Source organism: Piliocolobus tephrosceles, chromosome 6, assembly GCF_002776525.5.
Source record: "Piliocolobus tephrosceles isolate RC106 chromosome 6, ASM277652v3, whole genome shotgun sequence".
NCBI classification, from domain to species: domain Eukaryota; kingdom Metazoa; phylum Chordata; class Mammalia; order Primates; family Cercopithecidae; genus Piliocolobus; species Piliocolobus tephrosceles.
This window is the reverse complement of record NC_045439.1, coordinates 69987454-70014317: the sequence shown is the minus strand read 5'-3', so window position 1 is coordinate 70014317 and position 26864 is coordinate 69987454. Positions and strand designations below refer to the sequence as shown.

At 41.0% G+C, this 26864-nt stretch overlaps 1 protein-coding gene, 1 long non-coding RNA gene and 1 pseudogene across 3 annotated transcripts in view; 2 read left to right on the top strand and 1 right to left on the bottom strand.

Annotated features, from left to right (window-relative positions):
- Positions 1 to 8037, bottom strand: part of SLC25A21 (solute carrier family 25 member 21) — a 505801-nt gene extending 497764 nt beyond the window's left edge. Inside the window, exon 1 of one of the 2 annotated variants that reach the window (XM_023189651.2) lies at positions 7660 to 8037. In XM_023189651.2, coding sequence (XP_023045419.1) covers positions 7660 to 7729 — 70 coding nt within the window. In that variant the 5' untranslated portion in view covers positions 7730 to 8037. The remainder of the gene's footprint in view (positions 1 to 7659) is intronic. The other variant, XM_023189652.2, reaches the window with a different exon arrangement.
- LOC111524464 lies at positions 7411 to 8240 on the top strand. Its single transcript, XR_002725796.1, has one exon. It is a non-coding gene; the product is annotated as an uncharacterized LOC111524464 (long non-coding RNA).
- Positions 8241 to 22974: 14734 nt separating this feature from the next.
- Positions 22975 to 23075, top strand: LOC111524505 (annotated as a pseudogene).
- Positions 23076 to 26864: the final 3789 nt, after the last annotated feature.

Below are 26864 nucleotides of genomic sequence, written 5' to 3'. Positions count from 1 at the left end.
ATCAGCCTTTTTATTATGTAGTTCAAATTAAAATCCAAAGGACTTCTAGTATACATACCATTAAGGCATTTATTTTAACTGTATTTTAACTATGATATTAGAGTAAGAAAAGGGAGTAATCTTGTGAAAATGAAGATACCTAAGAAATTTGAAAGCATCTTGCATTTTTTTATTAGCCTTTTCAGGTTAAAAGCCTTGGACTCTCTCCCTATTAAAATATTGCAGCATTTGCATATACTCTCAGATAATTAATCTCCCAAAAGCCTATTCATTAATCCCAGTTTTCCCTCCCTCAAAAAAGTCTTTCATTTCACTCTTTGAAGGTGATTAATGAGATAACACTACACAAAGTACTTGAACTGTGTTTAGTGCAAGATTGGAAAACTTGTTCCCAGAACACTTTGAACTAAAACAATTAATTTAAATGAAAGCAATGAACTGCAGGGAGATACACAAAGTAAAAACAGAGTAATTGATGGAGATGTGCTTATAAGATGCCAGGGACTGGCTGGGTGCAGTGGCTCATGCCTGTAATCCCAGCACTTTGGGAGGCTGAGGCGGCTGATCACTTGAGGCCAGGAGTTTGAGACCAACCTGACCAACATGGTGAAACCTCATCTCTACTAAAAATACAAAAATTAGCCAAGCATGGTGGTGGGCACCTATAATGCCAGCTACTCGGAAGGCTGAGGCAAAAGAATCACTTGAACCTAGAAGGCTGAGGTTGCAGCGAGCCAAGATGGCGCCACTGAACTCCAGTCTGTGCAACAAAGTGAGACTCTGACTGAAAAAAGAAAAAGAAAGATGGCAAGGACTAAGGTAAGACTGGAAAGGATGAAAGAGCAACCTGGAAATTTTGGAAAATAAATCAGTCTTGCTAGCACGGTGATCTCACATACACGACACGTAGAAGGTGATAATGCTATAGAAGGCATTCAGTGTGGGACTGGAAGACTTTGAGGAATATGAGTAAAAGATTCTGGGAGGCAGGAGGAAGGTAGCAGAGTTGCCACTATGGAAGGAAATTCAGTGTGGACAAGGCCTAGGAGTGACCTCAGGAGGAAGCCTGACAGGTCCTAGTAAGAGCAGGATCACTCAGGGGGCTAAGAGGACATCGTCACAGATCCTGGGAGGTTCTGAGGTTGGGTACAAAATCACTGTGAGAGTTTGGGGAGAATGATCATCTGAGTGGGCCTGATCCTATATGACATGGGAAATAAGAACTACCCCGTGGTCTTTGGGAACACATGGAAGGGTCCAAACTGATCATTAGGCAGAATGGGAAGGTCTGAGACGGACCCATGCTTCTAGCTCCAAGTTAGAGCTGATCAATTACATGACAGAGGAGCCTCCTAGACCCCTGCTGATGTGTAGACAGAGTAATGATGTCATATGCAGGGGCTGCTGAGGCCAGAGATCTTGGGAGCTCCAACATGTTTACGGGAATTCTGTCAGACCTTATGTCAATCCATTTGGTGTCTTTGTGAGAAAGAGAAAAAGGTGTCCCTTCCCCCAAGTGAACACATGTCTGTTCTAGGATGCACAAATTCACGGAGCAGAGCATGTGCTAGATTTCAACTCCTACTTGCTCTCATGTCCAGAGCTCTTTTTCAGCCCACAATGTGTCCAACTGCACGTAGAGGCCCTGAATGGATGGAGAAGTAAAATAGCTAAATTTTCTCTTGGCTAAAGGATAATGTTTGCCTAGATAGATGAAATGATTTGGAGTGAGCAAGATACTACTTAGTGGAAAGTCTGTACAGATTGTATTTATAGGTAAAACAGTTATTTTAAGGAATGTAAACTAATTACAGCTACAGAGACTATAAGGACTTGACTTTGTCTTTCCAACTCCTATAGAAATTGTTGCAAGTATGTGCAACTATGGCACCTTCATTATTCCCCTGTGCATCAGTTTCTGTAAGTGGGGGTTATAATAGTGCTTGCCTTGTGAAGTTGTGGTAAGGATTAAAAATGTTAACACATACAAAGCTTAGAACTGGATCTGGCATTTAGTGTTTACTCAATAAATATTAGCTTGTTTTATTATTTGCATCATTCATATGTTAATGAGAATGTTAAAGCTGGATTGACTATGGAGTCCATCTGGGAAACATTTATGCAGAAAATCATTTTCAATCTGGGCCTTGGAAAATGGATGGAATTTCAATAGGTAGAGATATATCTTCTTGATGAAGCTAGGAAAGTTCTTTTTAGGTGTTTTGAAGCCATTAGGCAAACAATTAGTGAGAAGAAATATTTGCATTTTATTTGGCACAATATCTCACCAGTTACCTCTAATCCTGCTATATATTCTAACGGGGATCGAAAGCCTCTAGCCTTTCAGTTAAGAAAACCTAATGAACCAGGTTGTTCCCTTATCTCCATACAAATAAAAATATTAGCTTCAAAAAAAAGTAAGAGGTAAGACATTCTAGGGAATCAGGAATAAAGGTGTAAAGTACAAGTAACAGTCAAGAATGGTCAGCAGACCTGTTCAGCAAAAACTGAATAAAATGTGTAGGAGAGGGGTGAAAAATAAGACTGAAAGCTAAACTGAGGGCATATAATAGGGAGTATGAAATTCATTCTTCTGTCCGGTCAGAAGTGAAAACCAAGAAAGATATTACTTGCAGTTCTCTGCAATTTGGCTTTGACCGTCCCCCTCTATAGAGTCTTTTTTTCTCAAAGGTCTTCTAAACTTAAACTTCTAAACAGTGCTTCTAAATTTTAAAGTGCAAATCAATGACTTGAGGCCCTCCCAAAATGCAGATTCCGATATGGTAGTGAAACATTGCAAAATTGTAACTGAGACGGTGAAATAAACCTGACCTAACCAACTCCATCTTGCTTCTAACCTCCAAGCTGTCCTTGTTCATTCCTGGGTAAAGGCCAAACTAACTTTGGCAGGAACTTCATTTATAGTTTACAGTTTAAAACAAAGATGGTAACAGCCCTTTCCCAAGACAGAACCCCTTCTTGCCTGGACACTGGACTGCCTTTGTGGGACTAACACATTAGCCAAAAGATTAGAAATTATGGTTTAGGAGTCACACAGCTGGAGGTTACAAGATTCTGACCCTTCCCAAGATTCTCCTGGGGATAACATCACTATTGTAAAGCCTAAGATCAGTGCTTGAGATATTTTGCAGACCCTGCACTTGATGGATCAGCTGGCATCACCTAGATCTAACTGGCTCATCTGATCTTGTAGCCCCCACCCAGGAACTGACTCAGCATAAGACAGTTTTGACTCTCTATGATTTCATCTCCGACCTGACCAATCAGCACTCCTGACTCTCTGGCTGCACTCCCCCACCCTCAATGCTTGGGGAGACTGATTTGAGTAATAATACAACTCCAGTCTCCCACACAGCTGGCTCTGAGTGAATTACTCTTTCTCTATTGCAATTCTCCTGTCTTGATAAATCGGCTCTGTCTAGGCAGCAGGCAAGGTGAACCTGCTGGGGTAGTTACAGTAGGTGAGGCCTAGGATCCTACATTTTCAACAAACTTCCAGATGCTACCATACTCCTTCCTGCAGCTCATCCATGGGCCACATTTTGAGTACCAAGGGTCTGATCCAGTAACCTCTTCTCATTCTCATCTTGCTCAACAATGCTAGTCTTTGTTGATCTTCCTGAAGCTCTCATCATTGGTTTCTCTGACTCATTATTGGCTTCTGTGATTCTCTCACCTGAATCTTTAAATTTACATTTAAAGACCAATCTTTAGATGTATGCATCAGTTTCCTCTGACGTGTAATGTATTGTCCAGGCAACTGTCAGTGCATCAATCTCTTTAGTCTTTTAAATGAAAATATTGCAAACCATCTTCTTATAAAAGACAGACCTATATCGTTACAGAAAATACCTATTGCCCATTTCATGATGTATCTGGTTTCTCTGGAAAATAATCTCCCCTGAGGTTCCCTACCTCACCTGTCCCACCAATCTGCATAGGGATCAGCTACAGTTGATTGGGACATAGGTGGGCCCCTACTGATGCTGGCTTATTGTTAGAACTCTTTCCCCAGGATTTTGGACTAGAACCAAAAAAAAAGCAAGTTAGTCTCTCACTCTCACCAGGAAAAAGAAGTCAAGAGCATATATACATGGAAGCTTTTGGGGATCACATTCTGATACACAGACTAAAGAACAACAACAACAACAACAACAAAAAACAGCAGGTAACTGTGAGAAAGAGGACTGAGGAGGACACCAGGGGAGCACAGGGAAATAGCTTCAAAGTGTGGCACCCTGACAACCTCTTATATCTCCACATGGACCAGGCAGGCAAGGTTAGACCACAGACTGCACTAAGCCTTGGCAGAATGCCCTGTGATTTCTCCAAGTGAAAGGGTAGATAAGCAGCCTGGGGAGGAACTGCTGTCCTGTGGAAGACTGCCACAAGGCCGCTTCTCTTCCCTCTCCCTAGTTTCAGTTGAATGCAAGACTTTCCACCTTACCCCCACGTAGGTTACAGCTGCAGACCTCAACATAAGTCTATAAAACTGCGTGGCTGTGGTTTAGAGGTAGATCCTTAACAGCAGAGTGACCCACTCATCCCACGTATCCTGTGGTCTCTTCTGTTCAGTGCTGACTGTGGTGCTATGGGCACAGAGAGCTGGCACTATGATGTCTTGCTTTTGCTGTCTGTATAACTAATAAACTATCTGACTGCATTTGGGCATGCTTACTCCTTACCAGGTAAGTGTCAGAATGTGCAAGCCATCCTGACAGGTGTAGTAGTAATACTTGTGGCCCTATATATTACCTGCCTCCCTGCTGCCTTAGGAACATTTGACTACTTAAAAGAGAAGAGAAGGAGAGACTTCACTTCCTGAGTTATCCTCAGCACTCCAGCCCCTTATTCCAGTTTGCTCCAAGAATGCATCCCAGACCTTGAATTCCACCAGATACTCTGGTATCTCTCTAATAAACCTCCTAGTTTCTTTTCTTTTTCCCCTAAGAAAGCCAGCCTGTATCTTTGGCCTTTACAAACAAAAGGTCATCACACACATACAGACACACACACACACACACACACAAGTGTTGTATTCAAGGACAATATCAGTGATTAGAACTACAGTGCCAGAGATTCTAATGCATTTTCTGTTTTTATTAAAATTCTTCCTCTCTTGTGTATTGATTTCTATCTGGCCCTTGACCAAGTACGTATAATATGATTAGCCCACATGTATCAATAAAAATAAAGTTTTATGAAAATGTTTTTGGCCAAGTAAAAGAAAATATAATTCTTTTTTACTATTATGAAAGTATAAATTACTCTAATCATTTATTAATAACTCCATAGTATTAACTATGTAAATCAACTTTGCTATTTTTAATTTATCTTATAAATATCCCTAACTTGCATTTGTATTAGTTACATTTATAAGAATATATGATGGAATCACACATATTTATGCCAAGAACTTATCACTCAGAACAGCGCAAGTAAGATTAGAGTTTGATCTACTTTTTTTTTGAGACGGAGTCTCCTTCTGTCACCAGGTTGGAGTGCAGTGGTACGGTCTCCGCTAACCACAACCTCTGCCTCCCGGGTTCAAGCGATTCTCCTGCCTCAGCCTCCCAAGTAGCTGGAATTACAGGCGTGCACCACCACGCCCACCTGATTTTTGTATTTTTAGTAGAAATGAGGTTTCACCATGTTGGGGAGGATGGTCTCGATTTCTTGACCTCGTGATCCGCCTGTCTCGGCCTCCTAAAGTGCTGGGATTACAGGCGTGAGGCACCGTCTCTGGCCGAGTTTGATCTGCTTTTAACATTCTTTGAGTTTAGCTATGCCTAATAACTAGTATGATCATATAAATTAGCATACAGGTGCTTATGAGTCATTAGTCTTAGCTTAGGACGTTAATCAATTGGCCTCATTTTCTCTTTGGACGAGCTGAGTTTTCTTTGATCAGGGTCATAGACTACAAATCAACGAGTCAGGTTCAGAAGACAGAACCTTAGGCATTGTGGAATTTTACCAAAAACGGTAAATAAATTGGTGCAAATTCATCATGACAATTGGAAAACTGAAAGAGCAAGCAGTGGGGCCACTGCTATTATCATAATGGGTGGTGGCTCACGCCTGTAGTCCCATCACTTTGGGAGGTCAAGGGGGTCAGATCGCTTGAACCCAGGCGTTGGAGACCAGCCTGGGCAACATGGTGAAACCCTGTCTCCACCAAAAAAATATATATACCCTTCCCCTACCTCCCCCCAAAAAATTAGAAGGGCATGGTGGTGGGTTCCTGTAGTCCCAGCTACTCGGGAGGCTGCAGTGGGAGGATCACTTGAGCCCGGGAGGTTGAGACCAGTCTTGGCAACATGGTGAAAGCCCATCTCTCCAAAAAATTTTTTTTTAAATAGCCGGCGTTGTGACGCGCATTGGTAATTCCAGCTACTCAGGTGGACCTGGGAGGCGGAGGGTGCAGCGAGTTGAGATCCCGCCACTGCACTCCAGCTCCGGTGCCTTCCAGTCTGGGCAACAAAGCGAGACTCCATCTCAAAGTAAGGAAGGGGAAGGGGAAGGAGGATTGATTTCACAATTTTCTGTAAGAAATGAATGGTTCTAATGTGATATTGATGAAATATCATCTTTAAGAAAGTGACACACGTGGCTTCTTATGGTACTCCTGAGATGCAAGTAGGTCATGACATAATGATAACCAGTCATAATTTGCAGTAGCCCCTTACAAAAAGTCCAAATTTGTTTGAAAATACAGTAACTTTTACTAGTCGAAGTTATACGTTAAACATCTCCTAGTCATTGCTTTAACATGATTTATTAGAGTTACCATAATATAATTTATTGAAAGAAGGGCTAGATTTATAAAATGTTTTCTGGTGATGAGCCAATTATGGCAATTATTTTAATTATATATTTATAATAAAAATGCATGACTGTAAGATTAAATTTTAAACCAAATCCTAATTTATATTTTAAAATAGCTTTAAAATACTTGCACATAACACATCTCGTGGTTAGTAACTTTCTCCAGCTACATTTAAAAGTATTTCCGAAATTACAACATTTTTTCCTAAAGGTTTACTTTTTCCCCACAGCATAACTCTATAAATTAACGTAAGCCCATTATATCAAAGGTGTTTATGTGTGTCACATATGCATTTAATTTTAATATCTTTATTTAAGGCACGAATATCCCCAAGCAAGCACAGTATGCAATAAGAAGTCCTGTGGAGTCCTGTAAGTACTTTGATGAGGAAGGCAGGATTTATATAAGATTCGCGAGCTTGAAGAAAGACTCTACAATTGATAAAACTAAGTCAGAGGGAACTGGTTCATTTTCAAGTAAAATAGCTTGCAAGACAAAAAGACCGCCTCAAAGTCGCTGCCCTTGGGGCTCTCCCACTTGCTTTACAGGCTAGGAACGGAGAATGCCGGGAACCCGAGAGCGGCCGGCGCGGACGCCGAGGCAACACTACTTGGGGCACCCGGTACTCGCCGTTAGCTCCCGGCCTCCTTTGCTCTTGCGCTTTCAGGGGCTCAGGCACTGCTCCGGGAGCGCGGAATGTTGAGGAAGACGGCAGAACTTCAGTAGGGAGACCGGTCTGGGAAACGTTTTCAGGACACGCGGTGGGGAAAGCAACTAGCCTCCGGCGAGGCAGGGCGGGGTGGCCTTACCTGCAGAACCACCGGCCACGATCTGCCGAGAAGCCTCGCGCACTAAGCCGACTTCAGACTTGGCGGACATCTTCGCCGGGGGTGGACGAGGGAGTGGGCTGAGATGCGTGGGCGAGCTCGCCGCCTGCACAGCCTACGAATCTACAGAGCCCGGGCTGGGCTGGTCCTCAGGCGGGTTGGCTCCCTGTGGGGCAGCAATCCGGCGACTGCTGGAAAGCCAGGGTTCGAGGCGCAGATTCGTCGCGCGATCTCCGGCGAGTCGGAACCTGTCTGCAGTGCTTTTGCAGAGGCGCCCTCGGCTTCGAAAACGTCTCTGGAAATAAGACTTGCGGATGGGGTTGGGTTGGCTCTTCGCAACGGCTCAGGCTTTGTCTCCTAGATTGGCGCCCACGCCCTTCTGTATCAGGAGCCTCCGGCAGTTTGTGAAACTGGACGCGCTGCCTCTGATAACTCAAGTGAAATGACCCAGGCCTGGAGCGCCAAGTGCAAAGTTGGGACGACCGTTGCACCTTCTGGCATGCCAGAGCACAGTGAGGTTCAAAAGAAGGGACAAGTGAATAAATTCCTCAGTTAGTTATCCTGTAATTGTGGTCTGTAGCAGCTAAGTCAAAGCAAATCTAATTTACACTTACCTTACAATAGAGCTAAGGTAGAACTTTACCAAAAATGGTTTTGATTTAAGGTAAAAATCATACCTCATCAACTTGAGTTTTATTTACCTAAGGACCAAAAGAGGAAAAAGCCTGCTTATCAATAGTTTCTTCTATACCCAGGTCAGTGGTTCTTAAAAGTGGTTTTAGTACCCACAGCAGTAGCATAATTTGTGAATTTGTTAGGAAGTCAAATTCGTGGGCCCCACCCCGACCTAAACTGAATCAGAATCTCTGGGGATAGGGCCCAGAAACAAGTTCTCTGTTGGTTGTCATGAACGTTAAAGGTTGTGAACCACTGACCTAAACAATTGAGGAACATTAAGGAACTTATAGTGTATTCTCTCTATAAAAGGTTTGGTTATTCGTACTAGCCTCTTAGGATAGTTAACAAAACAAAACTACTAATCTATACACTTTTTAAACTACAAGTTGCCTATGAGAGATATAAGATTGTGAAATTCTCCAAAAATACCTGCCACACCCCTAACAGACAGGAGATGTTAAGAGTAAAACAGAGAACTGGGAGGCTTTAGAAGCCCTATTGTAATATTTCTTAAAACACATTATTTAATGCTAAACATATTTAGTGTGAGCCATATAAAAATTGCCATTTTTGGAGGTCAAAAACCGTTGAATATCAGCAATTAGTATGGTTCAATTTATGTGATTTCTAATGTACCAAGTGCAATAATTTGGTTTCATACTTGATTTTTTATTTCTTAGGCTGAGTCATTAAAAGTTGATCAGTGATATCTGGCAAAATTAAAGTGCTTGAGGAATTGGGGAGACTTGCTGCTTATGTGATCAGATACACAAAAATGAAGTTTTTCATTTCATTAAATATTTGATTAAAACTGCTAATTTTGAAAATGTTTACCAAGAAATAGTTTGCAGAAATTTTGCTAACTTGATAGAATAAAGGCTTTTGAGCAATATCTTTCAGACTTTTACTAATTAAATATGGAATCTTGAATGCAATATAGAATCATTTATTCAACAAATATTGAGAACCTGTTATATATTAGGCATAGAAACAGAATTTCAGAGCTTATAGAAAATGTTTTCCTCATTTTTCAAAGCAGAAATTGAGTTTTCCAAGATCACTCAGGAGTAATAGTACAGCTGGGATTCCATCGCAGGATTCCTTCTTTTGATAGCAGTGGATTGTAGATTTAAATATTAACCACAGGCTAAACAAACTACATTCTGTCACACAAATAGCCCCACAAATTCCATTTTTTTTAAGTTTTTAAAAATTTGGTCACAACTATTAAACCTCAATGCACACACTGAACCAAATTCTACACTGAGAGCTCACTAAGTATTAGCACTTGCCTAGATACTGAAAATATCACTATAAATCCCCCTCCCCCATGGCACGTACAGTCTAATGGAGGAGATCCACCTTGTAAGTAAATTTTTGTCTTCCCTACATTATCCAGGAAATGCAATAATACTTTCAGGTCAAGATTTAAAGACAACCTTTTGACATAATTATTTCCATGAGTGTCTTCCCCTCTGAAGATCTTATCCAGGGTAGGTGGGAGCAAGCTTGTATCTCACTAAAACCCAGCCTCTAAAAAGCCCTATGGATTCAGTTAGAGAAGTCCCAGTTATCCTTGTTAAAAAGTTACTTCCTCTTTTTAACCTCTCTGGACTAGAAGAAATATCTTTGAGTGAAAAAAGTAAGACGATATCACATATAATCCAGTCCTATACCTCTAGAATACAAGAGGATATGGGGCCTAGGCATGAGAACATTCTAGAGGTTGGGAGTCAACAAGAGTGAAGACAGAGCCAACGAGTACTCACTGTGCTAAACACTCTGCTAAACGCTCTGATAATGGAATGTAATTCTCATCTGTAGCTAAATTTGCTCATGGCCAATATTGGAATGCTGGAAGATTTAGTGCTGGGAAAAAATGGTAATATTTACTTGACCTATTTCAGGTTCCCTAGCCTCTATCACATTGTTCTATTATTATTTTGAATAATGATGTGATATCCTAATGGGGCAAAACTGCTAAAGTATGAAGATTATATTTTTTAAATTATTGATTTATTTAGCTGATCTTGGTTGATAATTACATGATTAAATTATTGACTTCCCTATCATTTGTTAAGTGGCTAAAAAAACCATTCAGGAACATTACTGGGAATCTAGGAGTTAATAAAACCTCTAAGCCATCAACATGCAGAAATCCATTTAGAACTAATGTTAGAACCAATTTTTTAAAGGGTGGATATCTGATTTCTTGTTTCGTATCAGATTAGAAAGAACATATTAAAAGATAATTGGGTTGTTTGGGGAGAATAGGGGAGGTTCTAGAAAAGTAAAGAGCAATCTGCTACCTTCAGGCCATATTCAGCCTATCTAGTCAATTGTAATAACAACATTCGTTGACTTTACCTTCTCCCAGGCACTGGGCTAATAAGCATTTTGTAATCCATTATCTCATTCCTGTTTTACAAAGGAGGAAACTGGCACTGAGATTAAGTAACTTCCCCAAAATAACACAGTATTCGGCTGAGGTATTAATTTGAACCCAAGTATAATTTAGGAGCCCTCTATTTGGTAGGCTATGGGGTTTTTTGTTTTGTTTTGATTTTTAAAACAATATTTTGTAGAGACAAGTTCTTTTTATGTTGCCCGGCTGATCTGGAACTGCTGGGCTCAAGCAATTTTCCCATCTATGCCTCCCAAAGTGCTGGGATTACAGGTGTGAGTCACACCAGGCCCAGCCACGCTATGTTTATTATTAGACATATGACATTAGGCTATACTTATTATGTTTATGATTAGGCTATATTATTAAGCTACTATTTTTGGGAGTTTGTTGTTGTTGCTGTTATTGTTGTTTTGTGAGATGGAGTCTCATCCTGTTGCCCAGGCTGCAGTTCTATGGCGCTATCTCAGTTCACTTTAACCTCCGCCTCCCCGGTTCAAGCGATTCTCCTCAGGCACCTGAGTACATGGGATTGCAGGTGCACACCACGACGCCTAGCTAATTTTTGTGTTTTTAGTACAGAAGGAGTTTCACCATGTTGGTCAAGCTGGTTTCAAACTCCTGGCCTCAAGTTATCCACCAGCCTCAGCCTCCCAAAATGCTGGGATTGCAGGCATGAGACACCAGGCCCAGGCTCGGCTTGTTGTTATTTTAAAACAACAAAAAAACAAAAACAAACAAAAAAAATCTAATAGTGATGGCATCTCACCAAGTTGCCTAGGCTAATCATGAACTCCTGAACTCAAGCCGTCCTCCCAAATTGACCTTCCAATATGTTGGGTCTGAGCCCTGGCCAGCATGAATTTTCTAAGTCAGACCAAAGAACTGTTGACAGATAACTTTTTGTTGAGGGAGGCTGTTCTGTGCATTGTTGGATATTTAGCAGCATCCCTGACCTCAATCCAATAGATGCCAGTAACAACTCCCTCCCAATTATGATAACCAAAAATGTCTCCAGACATTGCCAAGTGTTCCAAAGGTCACTTCTCTGATACCATTTAACTTTTCAGCAACATTTGAAAAAAAAAGAAAAAAGAAAAGAAAAAAACCTGACCACCCTTTGTTTAAAAACTTTCTTTTCTGATTGTGTCAAAATCAAAGGGCTGGGCACAGTGGCTCACATCTGTAATCTCAGCACTTTGGGAGGCCGAGATGGGCAGATCACCTGAGGTCGGGAGTTCCAGACCAGCCTGACCAACATGGAGAAACCCCGTCCCTACTAAAAATACAAAATTAGCCAGGTGTGATGGTGCATGCCTGTAATCCCAGCTACTTGGGAGGCTGAGGCAGGAGAATTGATTGAACCCGGGAGGCAGAGGTTGTGGTGAGCCAAGATTGTGCCATTGCACTCCAGCCTGGGCAACAAGAGCAAACCTCTTGTCTCAAAAAAAAAAAAAAAAAAAAAAAAAAATCCTTCCTTCTCTTGGCTTCTATGATACCTCACTTTCCTGGATTTCTTACTCCTGTGTGGTCTGATCTTGTTTTTTTCTGTTTTCCTCCTCCTATACCTAATCTCTATTGGAGTGCTCCAGAGGTTGGGTATGTACTCTCTTCTTTTGTTTATCCAGATTCTCTTCTCAGGTAATCTCATCCAGGGCCTTAGTTAAAAGTAATTTTCATACACTGATGACTCCCCCATTCTTATTTCCAGCCATGGAAATAACCAACATCCCTGAATCTCCAGAATGATATATCCAATTATTTATGTTACATTTTTTCTTGGGTATCAAGAAAAAAAAAAGATAGTTTGCCCCAGCGCAATGGCTCCCCACCCCATGCGGCAGAAGGATCCCTTGAGGAAAAGAGTTCAAGGCTGCAGTGAACTATGACTATTATAGCGCCACTGCACTCTAGCCTGGGCAACAGAGAGACCCTGTCTCTAAAAAAAAAAGAAAAGAGGTCGGGCGCTGTGGTTCACGCCTGTAGTCCTAGCACTTTGGGAGACTGTAGGCGGGCAGATCATGAGGTCAGGAGATCAAGACACGGTGTAAACCCCGCCGCTACTAAAAATACAAAAAATTAATCAGGCGTGGTGGCGGGTGCCCATAGTCCCAGTACTCGGGGCTGAGGCAGGAGAATGACATGAACCTGGGAGGCGGAGCTTGCAGTGAGCAGAGATCGCGCCACTGCACTCCAGCCTGGGCAACAGAGCTAGACTCCTTCTCAAAAAATAAAAAGGAAAAGAAAAAGAGATAGCTTAAGTTTAACAGAACTTTTTATGCTGAACCCCAAACCCTTTTTTCCCCATATATTTCCTATTTCTGAAAATGGCATCACTATCCATCAAATAGTTCTAGCCAAAAACCTAGTACTCATGCCTGATGTTCTTCTCTCCACATCTAGCCCATCAGTATACCCTGTAAACTTTACCTTCAAATATATCCTGATTTTGTTCACTTCTATCTCCATTGCAACCACCTTTGTTCCAGCCATAATATTTTTCACCTGGACTACTGGAATTGTTTCCTAATTATTCTCCTGGCCCTTATAGTCCCCATTCAGTATTCAGCGTTTTGTTTCTTTTTTTCTTTTTTGAGACGGAGTCTTGCTCTGTCCCCCAGAATGGAGTGCAGTGGTGCAAAATTGGCTCACTGCAACTTCTGCCTCGGGTTCAAGCAATTCTCCCCAGTAGCTGGGATTACAGGCACCCACTACCACACCCGGCTAATTTTTGTATTTTTAGTAGAGATGGGGTTTCACCAAGTTGGCCAGGCTGGTCTTGTACTCCTGACCTCAAGTGATCCACCCACCTCAGCCTCCTGAAGCGCTGGGATTACAGGCCTAAGCCATCGTGCCCAGCCAGTAATCAGCATATTTTTTAACATGTAGTAGATTATGACAGTACCTTGTTTAAAAATCCTCCAAAGGGCATAGTAGCTCATCTCAGCACTTTGGGAGGCCAAGTGGGGGCAGATCGTTTGAGCCCAGAAGTTCAACACTAGCCTGGGCAACATTGTGAAACCCTGTCTTTACAAACAAACAACAACAACAAAAATCCTCCAAAGGCCTTCAGTTGCCCTAAAAACCAAATCAAACTTATAACGGTCCTTTCAGGGCTCTGTATGAACGGCTCATTTCTATGTCTTTATCTCATACTATTTTGCCTCTGATCCAAACACAATGGTTTTCTTTCTGAATTTGAGTATTTCAACCTCGTTCTGCCTCATGGATTTTGCATTTGATGTTTATTTGCCAGGAATATTCTTCCCCTGGCCCTTCCCATGACTAATTTCTTCTTTTTTGTTGTTTTTGTTTGTTTTTTGAGATAGAGTCTCACTCTGTCCCGCAGGCTGGAGTGCAGTGGCATGATCTCGCTCACTGCAACCTCTGCCTCCTGGGCTCAAGCAATTCTGCCTCAACTTCCCAAGTAGCTAGGATTACAGGCATATGCCATGATGCCTGGCTAATTTTTGTATTTTTACTAGAAACGGGGTTTCACCATGTTGGCCAGGCTGGTCTCGAACTCCTGACCTCAGGTGATCCACCAGCCTCGGCCTCCCAAAATGCTAGGATTACAGGCATGAGCCACCATGACCAGCTGATTTCTTCTTATCAGAAAGGTCTCAATGTCATTGTAGTGGATGATGTTGGTGCCCCATCCAGATCCCTTTACGAAGCTGGCCTGCCCATACCAGCTGCTGTGAGTATTAATGGCTATGAACTCATAGTTAATTTATTTTCTAGAGAAATGTCCTCTATTAGTCTGTTTTCACACCGCTGATAAAGACATACCCAAGACTGAGTAATTTATAAAGAAAAAGAGGTTTAATGGACTCACAGTTCCACATGGCTGGGGAGGGCTCATAATCATCTCAGAAAGTGAAAGGCATGTTTCACGTGGAGGCAGACAAGAGAAGAACATGACAGCAAAGCGAAAGGGGTTTCCCCTTATAAAACCATCAGATCTCATGAGACTTATTCACTACCATGAGAATGGCATGGAGTGGGGGAACTGCCCCCATGATTCAATTATCTCCCAGTGGGTCCCTCCCACAACATGAGGGAATTATAGAGCTAGAATTCAAGATGAGATTTGGGTGGGGACACAGCCAAACCATATCATGCCCTCAGCCAAAGAGAAGCTTGGGAAGTCACACACATCACTACCTTACCTGGGAGGTTACATATGTCATCATTTCCCACTTCACCATGCTGGAGGCAACCCCATAGCCAATGACTGACTCAAATAAAAAGGGGAACAAAATGCTGGCCTCTTTGCCTTAAGATGGGACCAATACAGTAGTCCCCCCACCCCCACCTACCTTACCTGCTGGGAGGAATACATTTCAAGACCACCAGTAGATGCCTGAAACAGCAAATAGTACTTTTTTTTCCTATACATATGTATCTATGATAAAGTGTAATTTTTAAATTGGGCACAGTAAGGCTGGGCGTGGTGGCTCAAGCTTGTAATCTAAGCACTTTGGGAGGCTGAGGCAGGTGGATCACCTGAGGTCAGGAATTCGAGACCAGCCTGGCCAACATAATGAAACCCCATCTCTACTAAAAATACAAAATTAGCTGGGCATGGTGGCACATGCCTGTAATCCCAGCTACTTGGGAGGCTGAGACAGGAGAATTGCTTGAACCTGGGAGGCGGAGGTTGCAGTGAGCTGGGATCGCACCATTGCACTCCAGCCTAGGAAACAAGAAAAAAACTCCATCTCAAAAAAAAAAAAAAAAAAATTGGGCGCAGGAGCACAGTAAGAGATTAACAAAAATAATAAAAATAAAGCAGTTACAACCATATACTGTAATAAAAGTTATGTGAATGTGGCCTCTTTCTCCCTCAAAATATCTTACTGTATTTTTATTTATTTTTTTATTTTTATTTATTTATTTTTTTTTATTTTTTTTATTTTTATTTTTTTTTGAGACGGAGTCTCACTCTGTTGCCCAGGCTGGAGTGCAGTGGCCGGATCTCGGCTCACTGCAAGCTCCGCCTCCCGGGCTCCTGCCATTCTCCTGGCTCAGCCTCCCGAGTGGCTGGGACTACAGGCGCTGCCACCTCGCCGGCTAGTGTTTTTGTATTTTTTTTTAGTAGAGACGGGGTTTCACCGGGTTAGCCAGGATGGTCTCGATCTCCTGACCTCGTGATCCGCCCGTCTCGGCCTCCCAAAGTGCTGGGATTACAGGCTTGAGCCACCGCGCCCGGCCATATCTTACTGTATTGTACTCAACCTTCTTCTTGTGACGATGTGAAATGATAAAATGCCTACATGATAAGATGAAGTAAGGTGAATGACATAGCCATTGTTAACCATTGTGACATAGCATTAGGCTAATACTGACCTTCTGACCATGCATAAGAAGGAGGATCATCTGCTTCTTGGTGATTCTGGGTCATCGAGCAGTAATGATGTACATGGATGTCAGAAGCAATGACTAACAGGTTGGGTAGTATATACATCATAGATAATGCTGGATAAAGGCATGATTCATATCTGAGGCAGGACAGAATGGGATGGCCCAATATTTTATCATGCACTCAAACAACACAATTTAATACTCATGAATTGTTTATTTCTGGGATTTTCTTTTCCATTTAATATTTTTGGACCACGGTTGACTGCAGGCAACTGAAATTGTGTACAGCAAAACTGCAAATAATGGAAGACTACTGTACTGTGTTGCAACTCATGCTCCAAAGCTACCTTTGGATCTGGCTAAGGTTAAACTATAGCTGAGATGGTATCTTTGCTTACCTTTGCAAGAAATTTGTCCATTTCATGTAAGCTATCAAGTTTATTGGCATACAATTTTAATAATATTCCTCTTTTAATATCTGTGGAATTTGTAGTGATGTCACTTCTTTAATTTCTGATATTGGTAGTCTTCTTTCTTTTTTTCTTTTTCTTTTTGTAAATTAACCTTCATTTATTTGGGTATGTCTGGTTTATTTCTTGATCACTTAATTTTATTGGTATTATCAGAGAACCAGGTTTTAATTTCATTCATTTTTCTGCATTGCTTTTCTGTTTTCTGTTATACTGATTTCTATTCTTATAATTATTATTTCCATTCTCTCATTTACTCTATTTTATTTTGTTCCTTATTAGTTTCTTGAGGTGGAAGCTAAGGTTATTGAGGCTGTTCTTTTCTAATATTGGTGTTTAGTACTATAAATTTCTTCTAAGTACTGCTTTATAGGCATCCCACAAATTTTGATTTTTTTTTTTCATTAATCTAAATTATAGGACTTTCCTTTTTTTTTTTTTTTTTTGAGGCAGAGTTTCCCTCTCATCCAGGCTGGAGTGCAATGTCGCGACCTTGGCTCACTGCATCCTCTGCCTCCTGGGCTCAAGCAGTTCTCCCGCCTCAGCCTCTGGAGTAGCTGGTACTACAGGCATGTGCCACCAGGCCAAGCTAATTTTATTTATTTATTTATTTACTTACTTACTTATTTTTGTTTTAGAGTCTTGCTCTATCCCCCAGGCTGGAATACAGTGGTGCTATCTGGGCTCACTGCAACCTCCACCTCCTGGTTCAAGCGATTCTCATGTCTCAGCCTCTGAGTAGCTAGGGTTACAGGTACCTGCCACCCCTCCTGGCTAATTTTTGTGTTTTTAGTAGAGATGGGGCTTTGCCATGTTGACCAGGCTGGTCTCGATCTCCTGACCTCAGGCAATCCAACCATCTCTGCCTACCAAAGTGCTGGAATTACAGGAGTGAGTCACTGTGCCCAGCGGACTTTACTCTTTTAGAGAAGTTTTAGGTTTCCAGAAAAATTGAGCAGAAAGCTGGGCATGGTGGCTCAGCATGTAATCCTAGCACTTTGGGAAGCCGAGGTGGACAGATCTCTTGAGCCCAGGAGTTTAAGACCAGCCTGGGCAACATGGCGAAATCCCATTTCTACTAAAACTACAAAAAACAGCCGGGCATGGTGGCTCAGGCCTGTAGTCCTAGCTTCTTGGCAGGCTGAGGTGGGAGGATTTCTTGAGCCCAGGAGGTCGAGGCTACAGTGAGCCAAGATTGCATCACTGCATTCTAGCCCGGGCAACACAGGGAGAACGTGTCTCAAAAAAAAAAAAAAAAAATTGAGCAGAAAGTAGAGTTCTTATATACATTTCCCCCTGCACTCCATAGGGGTTTCTCTTATTGTTAACATCTTACATAAGTGTAGTGCATTTTATACATTAATGAATCAATATTGATACATTATTATTAAAGTTCATAGTTTACATTAGGGTTCACTTTTTGTGTTGCGCAGTTCCTTAGGTTTTGACAAATGGTGTTTCCACTTTTTATCACTTTAAAATGCTTAGGATTTTCCCTTTTGATTTATTCTTTGTCCCATGGGTGATCTAGAAGCATGTTAATTAGTTTCCAAAAACTTGGAGATTTTCCAAATAGCATTCTCCTATGAATACCTAGTTTACTGAACTCTGGTCAAAGAACATAGTCTATATGATTGGAATCTTTTAAAATGTATTCGTGTTTGTTTTATGGCCTTGATTATGGTCTGTCTTTGCAATTATTCCATGTGAATCTGAAAATAATGTGTATTTTGCTGTTGATAGGTGGTCTCTTCTATAAGTGTCAGTTAGACAAGTTGATTGATACTGTTGTTCAAGTCTTCTGTATCCTTACTGATTTTCTGTCTGCATGTTCTATCAATTGTTGAGAGATAAGTGCTGAAATCATTAATTGTGGATTTATTCCCGTAGTTCTAAAACACTTGGAATCATGTATTTTGAAGCTCCGTCCTTAGATATTTAAGAAAGGGAATAGTGGAGGGCAGAGAATCTGATGCTGAGATCAGGAAGGAGAATGAGTTAGTTTTGTTTTTTTTTTTAATTACATATATGATAACTGAAAATGAATCATGAAAGGATACCAATTGGGAAGGATCAAATAAACTGTTCACGGATGACATGATTATCTATGTAGAAAATTCCAAGAAGCCAATTTTTTAAACTCTCCTGAAACTAATAAGTTATCATAGCAAGGTTGCTTGATAAAGCTTAGTATTTTGGAAACCAATTGTTTTCCTACACGCTAGCAATAAACCACTGGAATTTGAAATTAAAAATGCAGTGCTATGTACATTAGCACCAAAAAATTGAAGTACTTAGGAATAAATCTAACAAAATACGGTCAAGACCTAACAAAACTTTGATGAAAGAAAGAAAAGAAAATGTAAATAAATAGATATTCTATGTTCATGAATAGGAAGGCTCACTATGATTAAGATGTCAGTTCTTACCGATTGGATTTATAGATTCAATGCAATTCAACCAAAATCTCAGTAAGTTATTTTGTGGAAATCAACAAACTGATTCTAAATTTTATATGGAAAAGCAAAAGACCCAAAAGAAAACAATACTGAAGCTAGAGAATAAAGTAAGAGGACTGATCTACTGACTTCAAATTCAAGACTTACTGTAAAGCTACCATAATCTAGAACAAACAGGTCAGTGGAATGGAATAGAAAGTCCAGAAATAGGCTGGAGATGGTGGCTAACACCTCCAATCCCAGCATTTTGAGAGGCCAAGGTAGGCGGATCACTTGAGGTCAGAAGTTCGAGACAGCCTGGCCAACATGGTGAAACACCCTCTCTATCAAAAATACAAAAGTTAGCCATGTGTAGTGGCATGCGCCTGTAATGCCAGCTACTCAGGAGGCTGAGGCACGAGCATCGCTTGAACCCAGGAGGTGGAGGTTGTAGTGAACCAAGACCACACCACTGCACTCCAAACTGGGTGACAGAGTGAGATTCTGTCTCAAAAAAAAAAAAGAAAGTTCAGAAATAGACCCCACCAATACAGTCAACTGATCTTTGACAAAGAAAAAAAAAAAGCAATTCAATGGAGAAAGGATAGTCTTTTCAACAAATGGTGCTGGAACAATTGGACATCAACACGCAAAAAAATGGATCTAGACAATGGCCTTATTCCTTCATAAAAATTAATTAAAAACAACTCACAAACCTAAATATGAGACACTCAATGACAAAACTTTTATAACATTTGAGAACATCTAGGTGATCTTCACTTAGCAATGAGTTTTTAGATTCAACACCAAAAACATGATTCATGAACAAAGAAATTCATAAGTTTGACTGTTCATTAAAATTAAAAATTTCTGCTCTGTGAAAGACACTATTAAAAGAATGAAAAAACAAGCCACAGAACGGGAGACAGTATTTACAAAATACATACCTGATGAAGGATATGTATCTCAAGTATACAGAGTCTTAAAACTCAATATTAAAAAACAAGCAACCAATTGTACAACATGGTGAATACAGTTAATGACAATATATTGTATTTTTGAAAAATACTTAGAGTAGATTTGTTTGTTTGTATGTTTGTTTGTTTTCTGAGATGAAGTCTCACTCTGCACCCAGGTTGGAGTGCAGTGGTGCAATTTCAGCTCACTACAACCTCTGCCTCCTGGGTTCAAGCGATTCTCCTGCCTCAGCCTCCCAAGTAGCTGGGATTACAGGCATGCGCCACCACACCCAACTAATTTTTGTTATCTTTAGTAGAGATGGAGTTTTGCCATGTTGGCCAGGCTGGTCTTGAACCCCTGACCTCAAGTGATGTACCCCCCTCAGCCTCCCAAAGTGCTGAGATTACAGGTTTGAGCCACCATGCCCGGCCTTAGAGAGTAGATTTTAAATATTCTCACCAAAAATAAATAAATAAATAAATAAACAAACAAACAAATGAATAAATAACTATGAGGTAATACATGTGTTAATTAGTTAGATATAACCATTTCAAAGTATATTTTATTTTCTTTATTTTTGAGACAGAGTCTCACTGTGTCACCCAGGCTAGAGTGCAGTGGTACAATTTGGGCTCACTGCAACCTCTGCCTCTTAGTTCAGCAATTCTCCTGCCTCAGCTGCCCAAGTTGCTGGGATACAGGTGCCTGCCACCATGCCCGGCTAATTTTTGTAGTTTTTGTAGATAGGAGGTTTTGCCATAATGGGCAGGGTGGTCTTGAACTCCTGACCTCAAGTGATCTGCCTGTCTTGGCCTCCCAAAGTGCTGGGATTACAGGTATGAGCCAGCATGCTTGGCCTTAGAGAGTATTCTCACCAAAAAAGAGACAACTTTGTGAGGTAATGCATGTGTTAATTAGCTAGTTTTAGCCATTTCACAAGGCATATATATTTTAAAACATCATATTTTACATGAGAAGCATGTAAATTTTTGTTTGTTTGTTTCATTTTGTTTTGTCTTTTTGAGACAGAGTCTCGCTCTGTCACCCAGGCTTGAGTGCAGTGGTGCAATCTCAGCTCACTGCAAACTCTGCCTCCCTGGTTCAAGCAATTCTCCTGCCTCAGACTCCTGAGTAGCTGGGATTACAGGCGGGTGCCACCAGTTCCAGCTAATTTTTGTATTTTTAGTGGAGACAGGGTTTCACCATGTTGGTCAGGCTGGTCTCTAACTCCCGACCTCATCATCTGCCTTCCTTGGCCTCCCAAAGTGCTGAGATTACAGGTGTGAGCCACCGTGCCCGGCTGAGAAGTATGTAAAATTTTATCTGCCAATTTTAAAACTGCAAAATCATTTTCTAGTAAGGTTGAGCCAAGTTATATGTCTAACAGCAGTATTTGAGAGTATCCATCTAATCTTAACTTTGTTGCAGTGAATAATTTAAAAAAAAGAATGTGATATAAATGTATGTATGTAATATATAATTGTAAGCCAATTTGGAAAACAAAAACGAAAAGAAAAAAAAAAAAACATAGAAAGGGGCTAGGGCTAGGGTTTTCACTGCTAGAAAAAAACCAGCAATCCAATTATGGCCCAAATAACAAAAAACAGGCAAAACGATGTGAATTGACACCTCATCAAAGAAGATAATACAGAAGGCAAATAAGCATATGAAAAGGTGCTGAACACTACACAGTATTCCACTAGGGAATTGCAAATTATAACAACAATAAAATACCATTATACATCTATGAGAATGCATAAAACCCAAACCACTGACAACAAACGCTGGTGAGGATGTGGAGAAACAAGAACTCTCATTCATTGCTGGTGGGAATGCAAAATACTGCCTCCACTCTGGAAGACAGTACGGCAGTTTCTTACAAAACCAAACATGCTATTAACATATAATCCAGCAATTGCACTCCTTGTTATTCACCCAAATGAGTTGAAAACTTATATTTACACAAATATAAAACATATATTTACACACACACAAAATACATAGATATCTATAGCAGCTTTATTCATAATTGCCAAAACTTAGAAGCAACCAAGAAATCTTTCAATAGGTGAATGGAGGCCAGGCGCAGTGGCTCACATCTGTAATCTCAACACTTTGGGAGGGTGAAGGGGTGAATCACTTGAGCTCAGGAGTTCAAGACCAGCCTGGGCAACATGGCAAAACCGTGTCTCTACAAAAAATACAAAAATTTAGCCTGGTGTGGTGGCATACATCTGTAGTCTTGACTACTCAGGGGTGCTGAAACAGGAGAATTGCTTGAGTCCAGGAGGTCAAGGCTGCAGTGAGCCAAGATTGTGCCACTGCACTCCAGCCTAGATGACAGAGTGAGACCCTGTCTTAAAAAAATAAAAAAAAAGAGGAAAAGAAAAGGAAAAAAAGGTAAATGGATAAACAAATACTATTCAGCCATAAAAAGATAGGAGCTGCTGGGAGCAGTGGAATCCCAGCACTTTGGGAGACTACGGTGGGAGCATTGCTTGAGCCCATGAGTTTAAGAGCAGCCTGGGCAATACAGTGAGACCCTGTCTCTAGCAAAAGTAAAGTAAAATATAATAAACAAACAAATAAATAAATAAACATGAACTATCAAGTCTTGAGAAGATATAGAGGAAACTTAAATACATATTGCTTAGTAAAAGAAGTCAATCTAAGAAGGCTATATGTTGTATGATACCAACTATGTGACATTCAGGAAAAGGCAAAAACTATACAAACAGTAAAAGAAAAAAAAAAAAAAGAGGGGCTGCCAGAGAGTGTGGGAGCGGCAAAGATGAATAGATGAACACAGGGGATTTTTAGGACAGTGAAACTATTCTGTATGATATTGTAATAGTAAATACATGACACAGTGCTGTTGGCAAACTCTATAAAACTGTGTAACACCAAGAATAAGCCACAATGTAAACTACAGAGTTTAGTTAATAATGTATCCATATTGGTTCATCAATTGTAACAAATACTAATGCCAGGGACTAAAGCACATAAAATTGGAACAATACAGAGAATATTAGGCCCCTGCACAAGAATAACACACAAATTTGTGAAGTGTTCCATATTAAAAAAAAAATTTAAAAATAAAACAAAAAATAATAAGGGAAACTCTGGCGGTGACATGGTATAAGATAACTTCTGTACTATCTGATCACTTTTCTTTCTTTTTCTTTAGAGACAGGGTCTCATTCTGTTGCCCAGGCTAGAGCACAGTGCTGTGACCATAGCTCACTGCAACCTCGAACTCCCGGGCTTGTAGTGATCCTCCCCTTCTGGCTCCCAGGTAGCTGGGACTACAGACATGAGCCACCATGCCTGGCTATTTTTTGTTTTATTATTTCTTGTAGAGACATGGTCTCAATATGTTGTCCAGACTGGTCTCCAATTCCTGGGTTCAAGTGATCCTCCTACCTTGGCCTTCCAAAATGCTGGGATTACAGGTGTGAGCCAGTATGTCCAGCCTCACTTTTCATTAAAGCTAAAACTGCTTTAAAAAAAAAAAAGCCTATTGGAATTGCTTCCAGGATGACCAAATAGGAACAGCTCTGGTGTACAGGTCCAAGTGAGATTGATGCAGAAGATGGGGGATTTCTGCATTTCCATCTGAGGTACCTGGTTCATCTCATTGGGACTGGTTGGACAGTGGGTGCATCACACAGAGGGTGAACCAAAGCAGGGTGGGGCATTGCCTCACCCCGGAAGTGCAAGGCGTTGGGGGATTTCCCTTTCCTACCCAAGGGAAGCTGTGAGTGACCATACCTGGAGGAATGGTACACTTCTGCCCAAATACTGTGCTTTTCCCATGGTCTTCACAACTGGCAGACCAGGAGATTCCCTCCCATGCCTTGCTCAGTGGGTCCCACATCCATGGAGCCTTGCTTGGTGCTAGCGCAGCAGTCTGAGATTCACCTGGGATGCTGGAGCTTGGCGGGTGTAGGGACATCCACCAGTGCTGAGGCTTGAGTAGGCAGTTCTATGCTCACACTGTAAACAAAGCGGCAGGGAACCTCGAACTTGGCAGAGCCCACTGCAGTTCAGCAAGACCTACTGCCTCTCTAGATTCCACCTCTGGGGGCAGGGCATATCTGAACAAAAGGCAGCAGAGAGCTTCTGCAGACTTAAACGTCCCTGCCTGACAGCTTTGAAGAGAGCAGTGGTTCTCCCAGCATGGCGTTTGAGCTCCAATAATGGACAGACTGCCTCCTCAAGTGGGTCCCTGACCCACAAGTAGCCTGACTGGGAGACACTTCCCAGTAGGGGCCGACAGACACCTCATACAGATGGGTGCCCCTCTGGGATGAAGCTTCCAGAGGAAGGATCAGGCAGCAATATTTGCTGTTCTGCAGTCTCTGCTGGTGATACCCAGGCAAACAGGGTCTGGAGTGGACCTCTAGCAAACTTGAACAGACCTGCAGCTGAGGGGCCTGTCTGTTAGAAGGAAAACTAACAAACAGAAAGGAATAGCATCAACATCAACAAAAAGGACATCCACACCAAAACCCCATCTGTAGGTCACCAACATCAAAGACCTACGGTAGATAAAACCCCAAAGATGGGGAGAAACCAGAGCAGAAAGGCTGAAAATTCCCAAAACCAGAACACCTCTTCTCCTCCAAAGGATCACAACTCCTTGCCAGTAAGGGAACAAAACTGGATGGAGAATGAGTCTGATGAGTTGACAGAAGTAGGCTTCAGAAGGTCAGTAATAACAAACTTCTCTGAGCTAAAGGAGCATGTTCTAACCCAGCGGAAGGATGCTAAAAACCTTGAAAAAAGGTTAGATGAATGATTAACTAGAATAATCAGTGTAGAGAAGAGCTTAAATGATCTGATGCAGCTGAAAACCACAGTATGAGAACTTCATGAAGCATACACAAGCTTCAATAGCCAATTCGATCAAGCAGAAGAAAAGATATCAGTGACTGAAGATCAAACGAATGAAATAAAGTGAGAGGAGAAGTTTAGAGAAAAAAGAGTGAAAAGAAATGAACAAAATCCCCAAGAAATATGGGACTATGTGAAAAGACCAAATCTACGTTTGATTGGTGTAACTGAAAGTGGCAAGGAGAATGGAACCAAGTTAGAAAACACTCTTCACGATATTATCCAGGAGAACTTCCCCAACCAAGCAAGGCAGGCCAGCATTCAAATTCAGGAAATACAGAAAATGCCACAAAGATACTCCTCAAGAAGAGCAACCCAATCCCAAGATACATAATTGTCAGATTCACCAAGGTTGAAATGAAGGAAAAAAAAGTTAAGGGCAGTCAGAGAGAAAGGTCGAGTTACCCACAAAGGGAAGCCCATCGGACTAACAACAGATCTCTCAGCAGAAACCCTACAAGCCAGAAGAGAGGGGGACCAATATTCAACATTCTTAAAGAAAAGAATTTTCAACCCAGAATTTCATATCCAGCCAAACTAAGCTTCATAAGTGAAGGAGAAATAAAATCCTTTACAGACAAGCAAATGCTGAGAGATTTTGTCACCACCAGGCCTGCCTTACAAGAGCTCCTGAAGGAAGCACTAAACATGGAAAGGAACAACCAGTACCAGCCACTGCAAAAACATGGCAAACTGTAAAGACCATCGATGCTGTGAAGAAACTGCATCAATTAATGGGCAAAGTAATCAGCTAACATCATAATGACAGGATCAAATTCACACATGAGGATATTAACCTTAAATATAAATGGGTTAAATGCCCCAGTTAAAAGACACAGACTGACAAATTGGTTAAAGAGTCAAGACCCATTGGTGTGCTGTATTTAGGAGACCAATCTCGTGTGCAAAGACACATATAGGCTCAAAATAAAGGGATGGAGGAAGATCTACCAAGCAAAGGGAAAGAAAAAAAAAAAAAAAAAAAAAAAAGCAGGGATTGCAGTCCTGGTCTATGATTAAACAGACTTTAAACCAAAAAAGATCAAATGGGACAAGGCCATTACATAATGGTAAAGGGGTCAATTCAACAACAAAAGCTAACTATCCTAAATATATATACACCCAAAACAGGAGCACCCAGATTCATAAAGCAAGTTCTCAGAGACCTAAAAAGAGACTTAGACTCCCACACAGTGATAATGGGAGACTTTAACAACCCACTGTCAATATTAGATAGATCAACGAGAGAAAATTAACAAGGATATCCAGGACTTGAACTTAGCTCTGGGCCAAGCAGACCTAATAGACATCTACAGAACTCTCCACCCCAAATCCACAGAATATACATTCTTCTCAGCACCACATCACACTTATTCTAAAATTGACAACATAATTGGAAGTAAAACACTCATCAGCAAATGTAAAGGAACAGAAATCACAACAAACTGTCTCTCAGACCACAGTGCAATCAATCAAATTAGAACCCAGGATTTAAAAACTCACTCAAAACCATACAACTACATGGAAACTGAACAACCTGCTCCTGAATGACTACTGGGTAAGTAATAAAATAAAGGCAGAAATAAAGATGTTCTTTGAAGCCAATGAGAACAAAGACACAACGTACCAGAATCTCTGGGACACATTTAAAGCAGTGTGTAGAGGGAAATTTATAGCACTAAATGTCTACAAGAAAGCAGGAAAGATCTAAAATTTACACCTTGACATCACAATTAAAAGAACTAGAGAAGCAAGAGCAAACAAATTCAAAAGCTAACAGAAGACAAGAAATAACTAAGATCAGAGCAGAACTGAGGGAGACAGAGACACCCACAAAAAACACCCTTCAAAAAATCGATGAATCCAAGAGCTGTTTTTTTGAAAAGATCAACAAAATCGATAGACCAATAGCAAGACTAATAAAGAAGAAAAGAGAGAAGAATCAAATAGGTGCAATAAAAAATCATAAAGGTG